General features: G+C 40.6%; 1 protein-coding gene across 1 annotated transcript; it reads left to right on the top strand.

Moving 5' to 3' along the window:
• Positions 1-11,604: 11,604 nt before the first annotated feature.
• On the top strand, positions 11,605-14,734 carry LOC142369475 (uncharacterized). Its single transcript, XM_075451825.1, has 2 exons — positions 11,605-11,669; positions 13,960-14,734. Exons 1-2 carry the CDS (start codon positions 11,605-11,607, stop codon positions 14,732-14,734), a joined length of 840 nt encoding a protein of 279 aa, XP_075307940.1.
• Positions 14,735-19,806: the final 5,072 nt, after the last annotated feature.

The following is a 19,806-nucleotide window of genomic DNA, read 5'->3' on the forward strand; positions in this document are numbered from 1 at the left end:
TTCATGGTTCACATGAGATCTACAGAATAATTAGGTCTTCTACAGAAAAGAAGAAGTGATCCCGGCTCATCAGTCAAAGCATCTACAGCCACATATTTCCCTCCGAGTCATTTAAAGCTTCTTTAAAATCAGCTCTTCAGCCCAGCTTTGCCATTCAGCTCATTTTCCATCTGACCCCAGAGAGAACAGACAGACTGAAGGACATCTTCTACAGATGGAGTGTTTGGGACAACAGGAGGAACAGACAGTGATATCATGCTCTGTTGGAGGATGTAGATCTGAAGGTAAGCTGGACCGCTGGCATGATTCAGTATGAAGGAGGACGAGGTAGGGGCACCCTCTACCATTTAAAGCGCTGAGAAATGTGGCTCTGCCGCTCCAAAGAAGAATGTATATATGTATATATATATATATATATATATATATATATATATATATATATATATATATCTATGTGTGTGTGTGTGTATATATATAAGGTGTTGTACACACTATTTTGTAGGAAATATTTAATTTCTTCCTAAAAGCTCTCCATAGCTGCTGCCGATCACCGAAAGACCGAGAAAAAAACTCTCCTAGTTACGGTTACTATGGCTACTACAGCCAATCACAATGTAATCCCATTCAAGCCCACAGCCATATAGTGTGACGTAATCAGCAGGCGACGGAAGCCGAGCCTATTCGACCAAACAATGCGTTCTGCGCCTCGGACGTCATCAATCACGTGATCAGCGCCATTTGCTCCACGCCCCGGGACATTGTACCGACTCTGAACACGTGATAACATAGCAACAGAAAGCTGCATGCAGGTGAGTCCAGAAAAGAATGAATTTAGCGGTCAGACGTTAGCAGAAATGTCTTCAGAGTGCTCTGTGTCATTGGTTTGATTCCTGCTGCTGGACACGGGCAGTCAGAACATGCAGCAGAGAGTAAAAAGTTCAGATAACCTGGCTGCTATTCACAGTTAGCCCGGCATGCTAATGCTAACGCTTGATAGAAGTGTGCAGCCAAAACATGTGATTTGATGTGTTTAACGTCCACAATATGCCATATTTCATGATTAGATGTTAAAATGGGACTTAATTCTGCTCAATATAAATCCTTTAATGACATGAAGAGTTTAAGTTGTGTGAAGAGGAGTCATAGCATTATTATAAAGACTTGTGGGTGATCCAGGAAAGTATCACAGGAGCAGTAGAAATCCAGTTCTCCTCAGTATCAGTGTGTGATTTCTCAGATTTACACTCAGAAGCCCATTAAAAGACAGTCTGACTGTCCTCTTCAGAAGTGTCTCATGAAAGCTTCATTATTCACTTTCCTTTACATATCCAATATTTTCTGTTATCCAGGAACCAAGAAGGACTGAGCACATGATAAAAAGGTTCTGGAAATGAGAACAGGTTTAGAAACGGAGAGAATCTGAACCTCAGTCTTTGGGATGATACTTTACTTACTTTACTTTTTATTTTTCAGGACATTGCACATTAACGAACATATACATAGTGTACATACATGTAATTGTGCCAGATTTTAGCACAAATGCTAATTTCCATTTGGTGTCCAAATAGACAGGCTAGGTGGAGCAAAGAAATTAAAATCAAAGACAAGCATTACAAACAAGAACACTGTTAGTAACAAAAGAAATGGTACAAATACAAAAGCAATAAGCATGTTAATAGAAACAGAGACCCCCAAAATAGGGCTATGTATTAGTGATGTGCGTGTGTGCGGGTTCAAACTAGTGGTGTGTACATGTTTGTTGAGCTCGTTTTAATCTGGCTCTTGAAGGTGGCTAAAGAGGGACATTCCCTTATGTGCACTGGTATTGAGTTCCATAATGCACTGCCTTTAAGAGATAGTGCATTATGGCTAAAAGCGGTTTTCCTAAAAGGAACCTCCACATCTTTGTTAGCCACTGCTCAGGTAACCCTTGTCTGACGATATTTAAAAAAATCCTGTAAACAGGGTGGTGCCAGGCCATGCAAAGTTTTATAAAATAAGCAGCTGTAAGAAAATTTACAGAAATTGTAAAAGCTCAGTAGATTGTACTTATCTAAAATGTTACAATGGTGGTAAGAAAGAGGTTTTTTATCTAAGATTTTGAGTGCTTTTTTTATATATTTATTTATCAACTTTTTCAGTCGTTTATAATAACAAAAACAAACAAACAAAAAAAAAACAATAACCAATGCGGACTGGTCAGAGATACAATGGTTATAGTGGTAACACAGCGTCCAAGTAAAGCAGATCAGGTCCAAAGTAGTTGCCCATTTAGGTCTCCATTGCATTCAACTCCCATTGCTTCCAGAGGTTTCCTCCAAGTGTCTATAAATAACTGAGTTTTGCCATCAATAAAGTGTCCAAGTTTCAGCATGGTCATAAGGTCGACAATCAGGACCGGTAAAGAATTAGAAGGCTCTGTCAATGTTAATAATATATCATCGGCGTATAGTAATATTTTATGTTCTATCTCCCCAATCCCAACACCATGAATATTTGGATTTTGCCTGATAGCCATGGCCAGTGGTTCGATGGCCAGGGCGAACAACAATGGCGACAGGGGGCTGCCCTGAGCTTTACCCCTGCCCAGCTTGATAGGAGAGGAGAGCAGACGGTTAGTAAAGACAGATGCTGTTGGAGATTTATATAATAATTTGATCCAACCCACAAAATTGTGACCGAAACCAAATCTTCTCAATATTTCAAACATGTACTCCCATTCAATTCTATCAAACGCCTTTTCAGCATCCATAGAAACCACTGCCCCTGGCGTTTCATTACACTTTAAAAAATGAATAATATTAAACAGACGTCTGGTGTTGTGATAAGAATTACGACCCTTAATGAAGCCGGTCTGGTCAGCTTCCACTACTGAGCACACTACTTTCTCCAATCTAAGGGCTAATATTTTTGAAAGTATTTTGTTATCTACACCAAGTAGACTGATAGGTCTGTATGATGAGCATAGTTCCGAATTTTTGCCCTTTTTAGCAATTAGTGTTATATTGGCCTGGTACATAGAATTTGGGAACCTGACTTCTTCAAAGTGAGAGTGAGAGTGCTTTTTTAAATACAATCTCCACTGGCTTGAGTGTGGTAGACCCCACCATAGTCCAGCTTGTGATGCAATAACTTAGGTGAGAAAAAATCATTGCATGTAAATATGTCAGGGCAGCACTATCTGACATAGCACCTCTAATGTGCTTAAAATTATGAAGGTGAAATTTAATTTGATTAGTTATAATTTTTATGTTTTTTAAAAGAAAGATTGGAGTCTAGAATGACTTCTAGATATTTAAAATCCGTGACCACTTCTAGTTTTTCCGTACCTAAAGTGACACCAGGCCGAGCCATAAGACGGGAAGGTCGCTTGGACAGATACATGCAGACAGTTTTTTTTGCATTCAATATGAGACATGATCTGTTTAGCCATGTTTGTATGTGTGTAAGAGATGTAGAAAGTACACGTGCTGCTTCTGCAGGGTCTTTGGCTTTGGTAAAATGACTGTGTCATCAGCATAAAGCTGGACATCAACATGTGGACAATATTCAGGTAAATCATTAAAAGGGGGCCCAGAATGGACCCCTGGGGGACCCCTACTGGACAACTTATGAAGGTGGACCTAGAACCATCCACAGACATACATTGTTCTCTATTTGACAAGTATGACTGGAACCAAGTTATAGATTTAGCAGAAAAATTAAAAAGAATAAGTTTTGATAATAATACTTTATGGTTAACAGTATCAAATGCTCTTTTTAAGTCCAAGATGACGGCCCCAACACAACCATTTTTATCTAGGTGGCATTTGTTCTTTTCCATGAACATGGCCAGTGCAGTCTCAGTAGAATGGTGAGGACGAAACCCAAACTGCATTGGGTGCAGAGGTGTTCGACGATTACTGAGGTAATCAATGATTTGTTTACAGACCCATTTTTCAATAATTTTTTAAATGACAGGTAAAATGCTGATTGGTCTATAATTGTTCATATCAGTTTTATCGCCTGCTTTAAATACAGGAATAACAGAGGCCAATTTCCATGCCTTAGGGACAGTGGAATTTTCTATAGATGAGTTGCTTGAGTGGGGGTGCAAGCACCTCTTTGTGTAATTTTAGAAAGTTAGTATAAAGACCATAAACATCTTTAGCTTTGGAGTTGTTCAAGGCAGTTATGATCTTGATAATATCTTGTTCTGTAATTTGTTGGATGTAAACATTATTTTCATTGTCAGTGTGATCACTCAACAGCTCAGAGCCCCCAGTGACTGTGAATTGCTTGACAAGGTCCTCTATGGATTTAATAAAGAACGAGTTAAGTTCTTGACATAGGACAGCGGGATCACTTACTAGCTGATTATCAATTGTTAATTGTAAACCTTTGTTTTCTTGTTTAGGACATTTCCCTGTCAGTTTATTAATACTTTGCCATATTTTTTTACCGTCTCCTCTGGCATTGTCAATTATCTGAAAAAAAAAATTTGCCTTGGCTTTACGTAATTCTGATGTTACTTTATTTCTCGCGCATGTAAAGTTCAGTCTGTCTGTGTTAAGCCCTGGAGAAAGAAAGCACAACCTCGTTTACTTTTGATAGGAATAAATCACAGCTAGTACTCGCGTCTTTACAGGCCAAGAAGACACTCCAGTCCACATTTTTTAACGCATTATCCACGTTTTCATGTTGGTTATTGGGAATGGTCATAGTGTTAGTAGGCCTGTGTTTGTTCTGAGAAGGAAGTTTGTCTGCTCATTTAAGCTTCCTGGAGAAGAAAATAGCGTTGTGGTCTGAGAGACCTGTTAATAAATTATGAGTCTTTGATTCTTTCCGGTTTATTGGTGAACAGAAGATCAGTTGTGGACTGCGTACGGCATGTGATTCTTGTGGGCTTCTTTATTGGCTGTGTGAGATTAAAATAGTCAGTTATAAGTTTAAGTTTTTTTCTGTCTTGTTTGTTCTCCCAGTTGACGTTGAAATCGCCAAAGAGGAGTATTTCACGTTTATGATTACATGCCGCAAGGAGAGCTTTCAATTGGTCATAAAATTCTGGGCCAGCTGTGGGTTTGCGATAAACACAAATAGCTGTAAGAGACATCTCTTGAGAGAGGTGAATGTCCACACCAATACATTCAAGGAAAATGCCACTGAGAAATTTAATCTCATTACATTGGAACTTGTTCTTTACATACAGGAGAACTCCCCCTCCCTTCCCCTGCCCCCTATCTTTTCTGAAAGTTATGTACTCTGGTAATGATACCGCTGCTTCTGGTGAAGAGCTAGTGAGCCATGTTTCAGTTAGACCAATAAATTATAATAATTACATAATAAATGTTCAATCTGTTCGCGTTTTGGGACCAGGCTGCGAACATTTAAATAACCCCCAAACAATCCCCCCCTTTTAAAAGATGGGTCCCATACAGTCCGAGCCTGATTCAATGTCCTGAAGAATTTAAATTGTTTATGTTTTTTGATCACTGGGTTTCGAGTCTTACGTGCTCTCATGTGTGGAAGCTGCTCCTTAGCCTGGGGTGGCGTGAAAACCTCCCGCCGCGTTGCCCACTCCGAAGTTCTGTTAGCTGAACAGCCAGCCGGGCCGGGGCTGACTGGGATCTCCTGCGCCTCCACCGACACCCCCCCCCCCCCCCCCCCCATGAGATGAGAAGCTAAGGCCGCTCTGATGGCGCTGGAGGTGGGCGTTTCCGTGGTAGTCGGGGCGAAGTTTGTTTGTGTGTTGATCAGGGGATGTGGGCCCGGGTTGATCTCCACATCTCCAGCCAGCAATACCATGAATACCAGATGTAAAAGTCCCACAGCTTTACTGGCTGACTTCGCTTGCCCGTGTAGCGTAGATGGCACCCTGGCTCGCCCATTGTTCAGGTAAGCGGAGGACAGGAGAAACGGACTTCCGTATGTTGGAACATGAGTCTTGTTTTCAAAGGATAGACGTTGCCGTGTAGTTAGTAAAAGTAGACAAGAAATAAAAACTGTGTTAGCGATCCACTTCGAGGATAGTGAAGGCCTTGTGGTGGTTTTTGCCGTGTTAGGCAGCACACACCTGCCGACCCGCGTGTGTGCTTGGCAGCCATCTCACAAGATGACAGCTGAATGATATTGGGACCCTTTCCTCAATTAAGATGATTGTCTTAATGTGCTAAAATGATTTAAGTTGATGGTGTTCCACTGACTCAGATGAGATTTATGGGATATTGCACACAGTGGCTGTCGGTCTACAGAGTTATTATTACATTTTTTTGTGAATTTGATCAAAAAGCTATAAATATTTTGAACTGTGACCTTAGTGGGTCTTTAAAGAAGCGTTTTAAAGTTCACAGGGATTTAAATAAAAAGCACAGTAATGAGTTTAATGGAATGTGACTGGATGGTTAAAAACTGCAGAAAGGTTATCAAGAGAAGAAGAAAAGTGGGTGTGGTTTAACACGCTGCACGCCACAGCTGGATCTTATCGTATGTGCTGACAGTTGCAGAGTCCATCAGTCGGACCAGAATGGAGCAGAACCAGGAGCTGAACCAGGAGCAGAACCAGGTGCTGAACCAGGAGCTGAAGCAGGAGCTGAAGCAGGAGCAGAACCAGGAGCAGAACCAGGAGCTGAAGCAGGAGCTGAAGCAGGAGCAGAACCAGGTGCTGAAGCAGGAGCTGAAGCAGGAGCTGAAGCAGGAGCTGAACCAGGAGCAGAACCAGGAGCAGAACCAGGAGCAGAACCAGGAGCAGAACCAGGAGCTGAAGCAGGAGCTGAAGCAGGAGCAGAACCAGGAGCAGAACCAGGAGCAGAACCAGGAGCAGAAGCATGAGCTGAAGCATGAGCTGAAGCAGGAGCAGAACCAGGAGCTGAAGCTGAAGCAGGAGGTAAAGCAGGAGCAGAACCAGGAGCAGAACCAAGACCAGAACCAGGAGCAGAACCCCTCCACCAGGAACAGAGCCGGCTCATCCTCTGGGTCCACCGGGCCACAGGTCAGTGTGGAGGAGGTTTTTATTTTATTTCTTATTTACAATAATAATAACGCGTTACTAATTAACGCGTTGCCGGCATCACTGATCAAGAAATACAGCAGCTACAAAGCCACCCTGATCCAACAAGCTCTTTAAGTTTTCTAGGAAATAACAGGCAGCTGTCTCTGCTGAATGGAATTTCCTAAATCCAAACTGCATTGGATGAAGAGTGGCATGGCCATTATTTCAGTGTTCAGTCAGTTCTGTGGTAACCCATTTCTCCGCTACTTTGGAAATTCTAGGTAAAATACTTATGGGTGGATAGATTTTGTCGGCCTTAAAGACGGGGGTGACCCGAGCAATCTTCCATGTCGATGGTACCGTTCCTGTTTTATGGATAGATTTACAAGATGTGCAACTGGGTCAGCAAGAGCCTGTTTATTGGTCTTTAAAAGGTTTTGATTTGATTTTGATTTTATTTCAGATTTTCAAGGGAGATCAACAGCCTCCAAGTCAAAACAAAATCATAAAAGCAAAATCCCACTTAACACACCTGAAAAGGAGTGGGAAGAAGCATAGCTTATTGAATCCCACCCCTACACATTCAAAATATGATACATATTACTTGTATGCACCTCCCATGTAAAATCAAAACTATACCATACATGTTATACATGCAAATCCAAATAATACAAAAAGAAAGAGAGGGGGAGAAAAACGAAGAAAAAAAAATCACAGCATGTTTTCACTCATGTATCTCTGAAAAACGGTCTGTTTATACATTTTCTAGAATTGATACATACTTTGACATTTTTTTAACTCCACCTTCAGAGCATTCCACATCCTTACTCCACATATTGATAAACTGAAACCTCTAATTGTCGTTCTATTCCTGGTTCTTTTGAAATTAAATGTCCTTCTTAAATTATAATGTACATCTTCCAGACTAAACAATTGTTGAATGTTACCAGGTAGCTTATTATTTTTTGCCTTACACATAAATTGCATTGTTTGATATTTTACCATATCAACAAATTTTAAGATCTTTGACTGCAAAAAAAAGTGAATGAGTATGGTCCACATATCTTACCTTATGAATAACACGGATTGCTCTTTTTTGAAGAACAACTATAGAATTCAATGAACTTTTGTAATTATAGCCCCATACTTCCTCCGCAGGGTGTCTGGGCTCTCCCTTAGAGATAGGGTGAGAAGCTCGGTCATCCGGGAGGGGCTCGGAGTAGAACCGCTGCTCCTCCGCATCGAGAGGAGTCAGATGAGGTGGCTCGGACATCTGGTTAGGATGCCTCCTGGACGCCTCCCCGGTGAGGTGTTCCGGGCCCGTCCCACTGGGAGGAGGCCCCGGGGAAGACCCAGGACACGTTGGAGAGACTATGTCTCTCGGCTGGCCTGGGAACGCCTCGGGGTCCCCCCAGAAGAGCTGGAGGAAGTGGCCGGGGACAGGGACGTCTGGGTCTCTTTGCTCAAGCTGCTGCCCCCGCGACCCGATCCCCGGACCAGCGGAAGATAATGGATGGATAATGGACTTCCACACAGTACATTAAATAAGGCAGAACTAAAGAACAGTACAGAATATAGAGTGAATCAAAATCTAAAAACATTTTGGCTTTATTTATTACTGACATACTCCTTGATATCTTGCTTTGTAGGTATTTGATATGTGCTTTCCAACTTATTTTATCATCAATTATGACTCCAAGAAATTTTATTTCAAAAACTCTCTCAACGTTCACCCCTTCAATTGAAATACATGCCTCTGTGTCCCGTTTACAGTTTCCAAACAACATAAATTTTGTCTTTGCTAAGTTTAAGGATAATTTATTATAATCAAACCAAACTTTCAATTTACTCATTTCAGTCATAACATCATCCTGTAACTTCTTTAAATTATCTCCTGAACTAAAAATGTTTGTTTCATCAGCAAAAATAACCAATTTCAATAACTTAGACACTTTGCATATATCATTAATGTACAAAATAAACAATTTTGGCCCCAACACCGAACCTTGTGGGACCCCACACACAATATCTAAGTACGATGAACAACAGTCCCCCAGTTTGACAAATTGACTCCTCCTATCTAAGTAGCTTTTAACCCAATCTAGAACCACTCCTCTGATACCATACTTTTCCAATTGACTGGTTAGTAATTGGTGATGTATTGTATCAAATGCTTTTTTTTAAATCAATGAATATTCCTATTGCAAATTGCTTATTGTAAATAGATTTAGTGATTTCTTCAATTGTTTCTGTCAGTGCCATTGTTGTTGATCTGTTTGATCGAAACCCATATTGACTTTCAGAAAGTAACTGATATTTGTCGAGGAATGCATCCACCCTTTTATTAAAAACCTTTTCTAGTATTTTTGAGAATTGTGGCAATAAAGAAACAGGCCTGTAATTTGTGAAGTAATGTTTACTCCCAGTCTTAAACAAAGGTATAACTTTAGCGATTTTCATTTCACCTGGAAAAACACCTGTCTGAAATGATAAGTTACAGATGTAGGTTAGTGGTTTAGATATGGCTGAAATAACTTTTTCACCAATGTCATATCAATATCATTCAAGTCAGTGGATAACTTGCTCTTGCAGTTGTTAACTATATCCAATATTTCACTTTCTTGTACATCACTTGTAAACATTGAATTAGGATTACTCTTCAGTAGTCCTTCCATATTTGTCCCCCTTTCCCCTGGATCTGGGATTTCTCTTGCAAGATCAGGGCCCACATTAACAAAAAAGCCATTAAAACCATTGACAAAATCTTGTGTATTGTAATTCTCCTTGCCATCATAAATAAAGCACTGGGGATAATTTCTTGATGAGCTTCCTTTTCTTAAGATATTATTTAGCGTATTCCATATTCCTTTCACATTATTTTTATTCTCATTTAGTAGTTTCTTGTAGTAGTCCTTTTTATTTGCCCTTATAATATGAGTTAATTTATTCTTATATTTCTTACATTTATTTTCTGCTTCTTTTGTTCTTAATCTAAGAAATTCTTTGTAAAGACTGTTTTTCTTTTTACACGCATTTACAATTCCCTTTGTAATCCAAGGATCATTGTTTTCATGCTTTCTTACACTTCTCCATTCTTTAACTGGACAATGTTTATCATATAGATTACCAAATATCTTAATGAAGGTTTCATAAGCACTGTTAACATCATCATTTTCATATATTACTTCCCAGGTCTGTTTTAACAAATCCTCTTTAAATAAATTAATGGATTTCTCAGATCGCATTCTTCTATATTGTTTTGGTCTATTTGAAATGTTCTTCTTGTATCTTCCTTTTATTAACAGAAAAACTGGTAGATGGTCTGTAATGTCACTTATCAATAGCCCACTCACAGTTTGATTTTCCATATCATTAGTAAAAATATTATCAATTAGAGTAGCTGAGTGTGTTGTAACTCGGCTGGGCCTAGTAATTTTTGGGAATAGGCTCATGCTGTACATTGTATCAATGAAATCATCTATAGCTTTAACTTTGTTAGGATTTAACAAATCAACATTAAAGTCCCCGCAAATGAAAATAGTCTTATTACTCTTGCTTATAAGCATGCTTTCAACATATTCTGTAAACACATCAATACTTATTCCTGGTGCTCTATATATACAACTTATGATAATATTTCTACCTCTTTAAATACAAACTTCAATAGTCAAAAATTCAAGTAAATTGTCAACCACAGTTGTCATATCATCTAAGACTTTAAATTTCAGGCCATTGTCCACGAAGATTGCTACTCCTCCACCAGCCTTGTTTTTCCTGTTTACATATACAAGTTCATAACCATCCATTTCAAAGTCCTCCACGTCCCCACTATTCATCCAAGTTTCAGATATTGCAATGATGTTGAAAGGTTGTGAAAATGTATGCAAATAATCCTTTAAGTCCTTAAAGTTTTTATTTAGGCTTCTGCTGTTGAAATGAATTATTGATGTGTTGCCCTCGTTGGTAATGTTACGATTAAATTGTTCGTTAGTGTAGTAAGAACAGTTTTCATTAACCTCGAGAAGAAAATTATTGTCTGGGTCTATATCATGTTCCAAGTCATATGAATGGTGTTCAGTGTATTTCGATGTTTCCATTTGTACACGGTCATATTCTGTAATCAGCTGAATTGTGTCAAGAGTATTGTCTGTTAAGTCTCGTGAAACTGTGTGTGTCATGGTTAGGAAATGTGGTCGCGTTTACCTTAGTTCATCACAGGTACTCGCTCAACTCCTCGATGTTTTTGATCACCAATACCTCGGCCTCCTCCGGAGATCCGTTAAGTTTGAACGCCATACAGTTCCATGTCCATGTTTGCTGAATTTTCTTCTCCTTCCTTAAATCCCGTGCCTTTTTGGCTATATCCACATTTCGTTTTGTCAGATGGTCATTCATGTATACGTTTGTTCCTTTTAATTTCTTTCCTTGTTTCAACAACTCCAACTTGTGCTTCCTGTTCACAAATCTCAGGATCACACTTGTTTCCTTCGGCCTTATTCCTCTCCGTGTGTCGGTGCCGACTCTCTTCTTGGGCAAAATATGGCATGCCTCGATGTTGTTAGTATCCATGTTGTTAGTATTATGGTTAAACTAAAACAATTCCGATTGATTCCATGAAAGCAGCGACCTGTTGCTCCATGGAGCTGGCGTTTTTCTCCTCGGAGGCCGTGTCACCATTGCCTTCAGGTTCCACTGCACTCGCGTATGATCTTGGTTTGATGTTCAGTCCAGTTATGGTAACATCATTCATTCGACTGTATTGCTCCAGGTATTCCAGGTCCTGTGTCCGTCTTTCCAAAGACGCAATTTTCTCATCCTTTCTTTTGATTTGCTCCTGCATCTCTTCCATTTTTTTTTTTTTTTTCACAAGTTCCAAAATCATCGTCTGTGGTTCTTTGACAGCTGCTACCTACAAAATCAACTTATCAAGTGATTGTTTCAGCTCCAAGTTGGAAGGCATCTTGATTTGGCTTGTTGGTGCTCTGCACCAGCTGATGGTTCAAGCAAGGTTATCGGAGTTTCGTCAAACCGAAAGCATCACTGCGCACCTTAAAAGTTCACGGTATTTCACCATAATACTTTAATCAGGCACACTAAGCTTCGTTAAATAATAGTAAATAAAGAATCGGAGAGGAGCCGCGAGGCTACTCTACCTGCTCACAGGAAGTGCGTCACATACAAATTACTCCTGCACGTATATGTCACTAGTAAGAACTAGTCACTAGTAAGTTTTTAATTACCATTTGCCCCATTTATGGCCTCAGTATAGAATCTGCTTTCACCTTTTTCATTCATTTTCTAATTTCATTGTTCAACCAGGACAGATTATTTCTATGTTGCTTGGATTTACCCTTTTTTTTTGTGAATCGTTATAATATCATTGGCTTTTTTAATAAAGTTATCTGAGCTAGCCTCAATGTCGTTATTTTCCAGAATATTAGACCGTCTAGATTTTGGATTTCCTCATTCAGGAATTGTTGCTGGCTTTTGGGTATGAAGTAGAACTGGTGACCTCTGGTGGATGCCATTAAATGCTTCCTCTTAATTTTCCATGAGCACAAGATAAAATTGTGATCTGACAGGCCAGATAATAGATTAAAAGTCTTAGAGATTCTTTCAGGATTATTAGTAAATATTAGATCAATTGTTGTATTTTACGTATTAGTTATTCTTGTCGCTCCTTTTTATGATTTGTGTCAAATTGTACTCATCCATCAGCTGTTTAATATTTTTCCTGACTTGATGTCCCAGTTGATATTAAAATCAGCGAGTAGGATGATTTCCTTCTTCGAGTTGCAGTGATTTAAGATTGTCTGAAGATGATCATAAAACACATCCTTTGCTGAGGTGGATCCACACAAATCGCAGTAAAAGACATCGCAGAGCAGTGATGCATTTAGACCAATACACTCAGCGTTAACGTCTTTAGGCCACCTTATTAGTTCATGTTGAAACTTCTCTCTGACAGATTAATACTCCCCCACCTCGCCCTGCTTCTCTAGCCTTTCTAAATACATTATATCCTGGAATGCTGGTAGCTGCTGTAGATGATGATGAATGTGTCAACCAACTTTCACATATTCCAAGTATATCAATATTAGAGTCACTTAATAAATGTTCCATTTGCTCAGTTTGTGTTTTTCCCGGTTAAGAACAGCAAAGTGTTTCCTGGTTTCATCTCCTCTCTCTGAGCTGCAGATCCAGATGTGCTTAGACTCAACATGTGCTGCAGGCTGAATGATCTGCTGGAAGAAAATCAGTGGGCAGATTGTTGTGGTGGGACTTTTTCTGGCTCTCAGTCTGCAGATTTGAGAGGTTCAGGAACTAATCTTCATTATTTGTGTTAAAAGTCTCTGGGTTACATGAATTGAACCTGGTGGTGGTAATATTCTGGCTCTTTAATGATTAGATGACAGGTTTGTAGAGTTCTTTTAACAAAGAGAAACAAAGGTTGAGTTAAAACGGACTGTGTTTCCCTGATGGCTGTTGAGCTGAATGGCTGCAGACCTCTGAGTTGTAAGCTGGAACAGAGGGTTAGTGTAAAGAATGTCATGTATTACCACCGCTGTTACTTTTATTCCTTTAAACCAGCGGTCATCAACCTTTTTCAGCCCAACCTCTACATGGTGTTTAAGTGAACAACTTGGACAAGACTGTGGTTCCTTCCATCATTTAGAAATATTGTAGCTCAAGTTCCTTTTCAGAGTTTCATCATGACAAAAAGAATAAGTAAAAGAGCAAAAAGCCAGAGTTTACTGCTTAAAAAGCTGAACGTGTGCAGAACACATCTGAGCACAGTGCTGATAGCTGAGGGCACTTATAAACGCACCCTCAGCGTTCATGTTTGATCTGAGATATTGAGACCTGTGTGGCTCGGTCTGTCCAGGTCCAGCTAGAATATGTTGGTTGGCGTAGGTTAGCTTAGAGAAATCTTTTGTGTGAACTTCAAAAGGATCTAAGTCTTCTTCCTCTCTGTCATTGCAGAAATGTAGAGCCCAAGAGGGATCCAGATGGCACTGCTGTAAGGACTGTGGGAAAGTTATCAAACGATCAAATCTGAGGTATCATCAGATAATTCATACTGGAGAGAAGCCATACAGCTGTGACCAGTGTGGGGCAGCTTTCACTACATTAGGTGGTCTAAAGACACACCAACGTATTCACTCAGGAGAGAAGCCATACAGCTGTGGTCAGTGCGGGGCAGCTTTCACTCAATTAGGTAGTCTAAAGACACACCAACGTATTCACACAGGAGAGAAGCCTTTCATCTGTGGTCAGTGTGGGGCAGCTTTCACTACATTAGGTGGTCTAAAGACACACCAACGTATTCACACAGGAGAGAAGCCATACAGCTGTGGTCAGTGCGGGGCAGCTTTCACTCAATTAGGTAGTCTAAAGACACACCAACGTATTCACTCAGGAGAGAAGCCATACAGCTGTGGTCAGTGCGGGGCAGCTTTCACTGCATTAGGTTATCTAAAGACGCACCAACGTATTCACACAGGAGAGAAGCCATACAGCTGTGGTCAGTGTGGTGCAGCTTTCACTAGATTATCTCATCTAAAGACACACCAACGTATTCACACAGGAGAGAAACCTTTCAGCTGTGGTCAGTGTGGGGCAGCTTTCACTACAGTAGGTGGTCTAAAGACACACCAACGTATTCACACAGGAGAGAAGCCATACAGCTGTGGTCAGTGTGGGGCAGCTTTCAATCAATTAGGTAATCTAAAGAAACACCAACGTAGTCACACTGCAGAGAAATGATTGGCTTAAATCAACAACATTTTTTATGGCTGATAAGCAAACATTCACCTGAGAGCAGCAACAGGAACTACCAATCAGAAGCCTTGCCTTTGTTCAGATTAAAAATCTTCTTTGTGGATTACCACCTTCTCTTGTCAGGACTTTAGTTCTGAATGTTCTGTGGGGAGCACATGTTTGAAGAACCATTGAAAGTGCTTTATAATTTGTTGGGATTTCTTTAACTGGGGACGGATCTCCCGACGTTCAAGACAAACACGGCATCAATTGTGAGTTGATGGACAGAACAAAATGCAGTCTGTTTGAAAGTAGAAACATGTTTATTTTGTTATACTGAACATATTTGTTTTGTTTAAAGTTAAGATCCACAAAGTAGCTTTGCACCAGCTGTGGGTATTTCTGTAAACATCTGAAGAAGCAATATATCATTTCAGTTTGATGTGAAGTCGAGCTTTACACTCGTCTGTATTTCATTGTTCTGCATTTCATTAAAGGTCAGATGTTAACTTTTCTCATGCTTTTCATGTTCTTGCTACACAGATATTTTTGAAGAAAATGTGTGTTTGGTTACGAGGGAAAGTTGACCCTTATCATCTTCCCCAAAGACCCAGAAATCTTTAACGCAGTCTGAAAAGGTTTGGAGTTGTTCCCTGTACTTCCCAGACAGCTGTATGATGCTGATGACTGAAGCTGAAAGTTAAGGCTGTTCCAACACTAAAAGGGCACGAGGCTCAACTTCAAGCTGTGAAACTCTTTCAAATGTCTGTTGTGTTGGAATCAGATGTGTGAACGCATTTTAGTCCAAACGTCATGGCTGCACTGAGGGGAAAGGCAGCTAAGCAGGCTAACGCTACTTTGAATTGAACCGTTTACAGTTTTTTACGATTGAATAAACACTAAAATCAAAAGTATTACACAATTATCAAAAGCTTACACTCAACGAGCAAAACTCGTCCCAGATTTGCACCACTATAAGTCACACAAAGTCAGTTCACACTTTTTGCAAAACAATACACACAGTGATTTGCAAAACACTACACACAGTTGTATGCATTAGACACAGAAGTATATCAAGATGTCACTTCCTTGCAATTCTAAAGCACTGATTGTCAAATGACCACACCTATGTGCCAATTGGTTAAACACAGCCATCAGGTGTGCAAACACAAGATTGCTTAATTGTAGACACACCAATCAGGTTTAAGCACTATAAATATGCAGCAAGTGAGGAGGAGGAGGAGGACGACAAAGACAAATTTAACAAATGAAATTTGTGCAACTCTTGTGGACCATGTTGTAAACCATGGTTTGACGATGAGGGAGGCTGGACTGAGAGTTCAGCCAAATCTCAGCAGATACACCTTGGCATCTGTCATAAGGGCTTTCAGACAAGAAAACAGGTAAGAAAAAACCGGTTCACAGCTGTTATTGTATGCACCATATCAGCACTTTTGATATGTTTGGTGTGACATTTTACAGTAGGTTACATGTATTTTGCTCTACGTAGGATTGAGGGCCAAGTGCAACGAGGAGGAAGGGCTCCCATTTTTACACCACTGCAGGAGAGAGAGATTGTGAGCATGGTTTTGGCAAATAATGCCATCAGGCTTTGGGAAATCCAGGCCAACATTCTTGGAGACCAAACCATCTTCCAGAACGTGAATCAGGTCTCTCTGTCCACTATAGCGCGCATCCTTAAGACCCATCAGGTTCAAAAGAAGCAGATCTATCGGGTGCCTTTTGAAAGGAACTCGGAGAGGGTTAAACAGCTTCGGCATGAGTATGTGGAGGTATATATTGTTCACTTTAGCACTCTAATGTTACATACTGCACACATAACCTTTTTACATGTAAATGCACCGTACACTAAATCTATGCTGAGCTACACAATCTTGTCTTTCACTGTATTTTAGAGAGTTTTACAAATGGATGCTGAGCCAATTCCACATGAGTTCATCTATATTGACGAGGCAGGGTTCAACCTCTCAAAGGTGAGGAGGAGAGGAAGAAATATAATTGGCCAGAGGGCACTTATCAGTGGGCCGGGGCAACATCACCCTGTGCGCTGCAATTACCCAGAATGGGGTCCTCCACCGTCATGCCAACATGGGTCCCTACAAAAAACCCCACATCCTCACATTTCTGGACAGATTACACAACCTCATAGCCGCACAAATGCAATACATTGTCACCTGGGACAATGTTTCATTCCACCGCTCTGCTCTGGTTCAGAATTGGTTTCACCAACATCAACAGTTCTCAGTCCTATTCCTGCCACCGTATTCTCCTTTTTTGAACCCAATTGAGGAGTTTTTCTCGGCATGGCGGTGGAGGGTTTATGATCTGCACCCCCAGGCTCGCTTACCCCTCATTCAGGCCATGGAGGAGGCCTGTGACCTGATTGAAGCCACAGCCATACAGGGAAGGATTTGGCATTCAAGAAGATTCTTTCCACGCTGTCTTGGAAATGATTATATTGCATGCGATGTCGACGAAATTCTCTGGCCGGATCCAGCGAGGCGAAGAGATGACCAGTAGTGATTTCTGTACTGTTTTTTTTATTTTATTTTTTATTATTATTTTTTTTTTGGTTATTGTTTTTGTACAGGATACAATTTTATGTTTGTCAGAAGCATGGAAAATGGGGCATGTTTTTTGTTTTGTTTTTTATGTCTGTTGACTAAATTCAGTTTTTGGAGAAATAAATTACATTTTCATCAGTCTGCAGCATTGGTCTTGTGTCGTGTCTAATGCATACAAGTGTGTTTAGTGTTCACTGTGTGTATTGTTTTGCAAAAAGTGTGAGCCGACATTGTGTTTATAGTTGTGCAAATCTGGGCGAGGTTTTGCAAATTCACTGTGGACTTCACCTATACTACTCTATTCACTCAGAAGCAGAATTAGCCAAAAGTGTTTAAGGTTTTCAACAGCAGTGTGTAACTGTTACAAACAGAGTTAAGTCATATGCAACGTGTGTGTTTCATATGGTAACAAAATATGGTTTTGATAAATGAGCGTATAGTTTTTACAAGAGTGTTTCATTTTGCAAAGGATTCAAGGTGTTTTGCAAATTGGGTTTGTGGTTGTGATAATTGTGTGTAGGTTTTGCAAAAAAACAATGCTCAAAATTGTGTTTAAGCAATTGAGAAAAACTGTAACAGGAGAAAACTGAACTGATCTGTTTGTTGCTTCTGCAACTGCTCAGTTACTCACACAATCAGGTACTGAGCAGATTTACCAAACAGACATTCTGCTGTAATCTCAGATGCTCTCAGTCGCGCTGCTCACCTTGTTTTAGTCCACAACTCTTCTTCTTCTTCTTCTTCTGCCCCGACGGCTGCACAACTTACCCAGAACACCTGGTGGCAGAGTGTGCACATGACACCCTTATACTTTATTGGATTGTATCTACAAACTGAAACGCTGATCATTTAAACCTGCTTCAGGCTGTTTCTGTTCCCTTTAGCTTTAAGCTGACTGTGTTTGGCGTACCCTGAGCATTTCAGTGGAAAATGTTCAGCACAGACTTGGAGTTGTATTGTGTTCTTGTGGTAACTACGTCCCCACAGCTGTTATGTCCTTAAGAGTTTCTTAGAACGCGCTTTCTGTCGCACACAGTGGGGGATTAATGAGTATTGTTGAGTTGAATTCAACTGAGCTCATTTACAAAACTGATTTTGTTTGATTCATTTAAATGTTGATAAAACTTTATCATAAAATCACATTCACCGAGTTAATGATAAAGTGTCCCGTCTCATGGCCTCCCCGTCCCAACGAGATGCTGTAAGGTGTGGTTGAGGTGCAGCTTTGAGCTTTCTTTCTGAGGCAGAAACTGAAGTGTTTTACCTTCTGTCAGTGTGAGGTCCCAGCCTGGAGCCCTGAGGCGCCCCTGAGTGTGAGAGTCTTTCCCCTCGCCATCCTGGACACATGCCTAAAGTCTCTGAAGGATAGGTGGAGGCTCTAAGTTATGGGGAAATGTCTTCATTTGTAACATTCAGTCACAAAACAAAAGAAACTCCTTAAGGCTAAAATAACTTTAATGATTACAAATCGGTGGAGGTCTGCTCGGGGCCCAAATGCTAATTACTCCTTTCAACAGCGGCATTCCTCATCAACTGTGACAAACGGGCATTTGTAAAGTCATTAATGAAAATGTAGGAGGATCTCCGGGTGAGAAGGAGCAGGAACAACGAGCGCACAAAGACAAAAGTTGATGGAGCAGAGCTGATGACCTCCAGGTGAACTCTGAGGGATGGCAGAGAAGATTAGCGAAGAACAGTTAGCATAGAACAGCGCAGCATAGCATAGCATAAAAGGGCATATAGCATAGCATAAAAAGTAGCACAGCATAGCATTGAAGAGGAGCGTAAGGGCCAAGTGGAAGGGAAAGGTATATAGAGAAATACCTCAATGTAAGATTAAGTATTTAAACTATAACGTAAGTAAAAAAAAAAACTTATGAAAAAATGTGAACATTTATGAGACCCTGTGAACAATGGAACCCTATTATCCCAATAGTGTAGTCTCCAGTGAACTAACTCGGTTAATCCACCAGTGTACAAAGTAATAATAACCCTGTAAAAGTGAATTACCTGTACTCAAAATACGTTGGGTTAGAGCTCTGGTCTTGTGACTTTAGGCTCAGGGTAAGTGGAAGGGAAAGGTATAAAAAAAAGAAGAGGAAGATGGTATAATTTAGGGTCAACAAGTTTTTGGGAAAAATGATTAAAAATTCATTTTTCCAATCGTGGCATGGAGGGGGGGCTTAGGGTTAGGTTTGGAGTGTTTACTCAGTGGTCTCCCTCTGCCGTGGAGTTTGTTGTTATCCATCCATCCATCCATCATCATCTCCGGGGGTCGGGTCGCGGGGGCAGCAGCTTGAGCAGAGAGACCCAGGCGTCCCTGTACCCGGCCACTTCCTCCAGCTCTTCTGGGAGGACCCCGAGGCGTTCCCAGGCCAGCTGAGGGACATAGTCTCTCCAACGTGTCCTGGGTCTTCCCCGGGGTCTCCTACTATTGGGACGGGTCACCACCTGGTGTTGAGTTGGCTCCGCCCCTCGGGGCCCCAGGGAGAA

The sequence above is a fragment of the Odontesthes bonariensis genome, chromosome 19 (genome assembly GCF_027942865.1).
Source record: "Odontesthes bonariensis isolate fOdoBon6 chromosome 19, fOdoBon6.hap1, whole genome shotgun sequence".
Classification (NCBI taxonomy): domain Eukaryota; kingdom Metazoa; phylum Chordata; class Actinopteri; order Atheriniformes; family Atherinopsidae; genus Odontesthes; species Odontesthes bonariensis.

Coding starts and splice junctions, on each gene's coding strand:
- LOC142369475 (XM_075451825.1), top strand. CDS start 11,605: ATGGAGCTGGCGTTTTTCTCCTCGGAGGCCGTGTCACCATTGCCTTCA. Junction 11,670..13,959: donor TCAGGTTCCACTGCACTCGC/GTATGATCTTGG, acceptor GCAGAAATGTAG/AGCCCAAGAGGGATCCAGAT.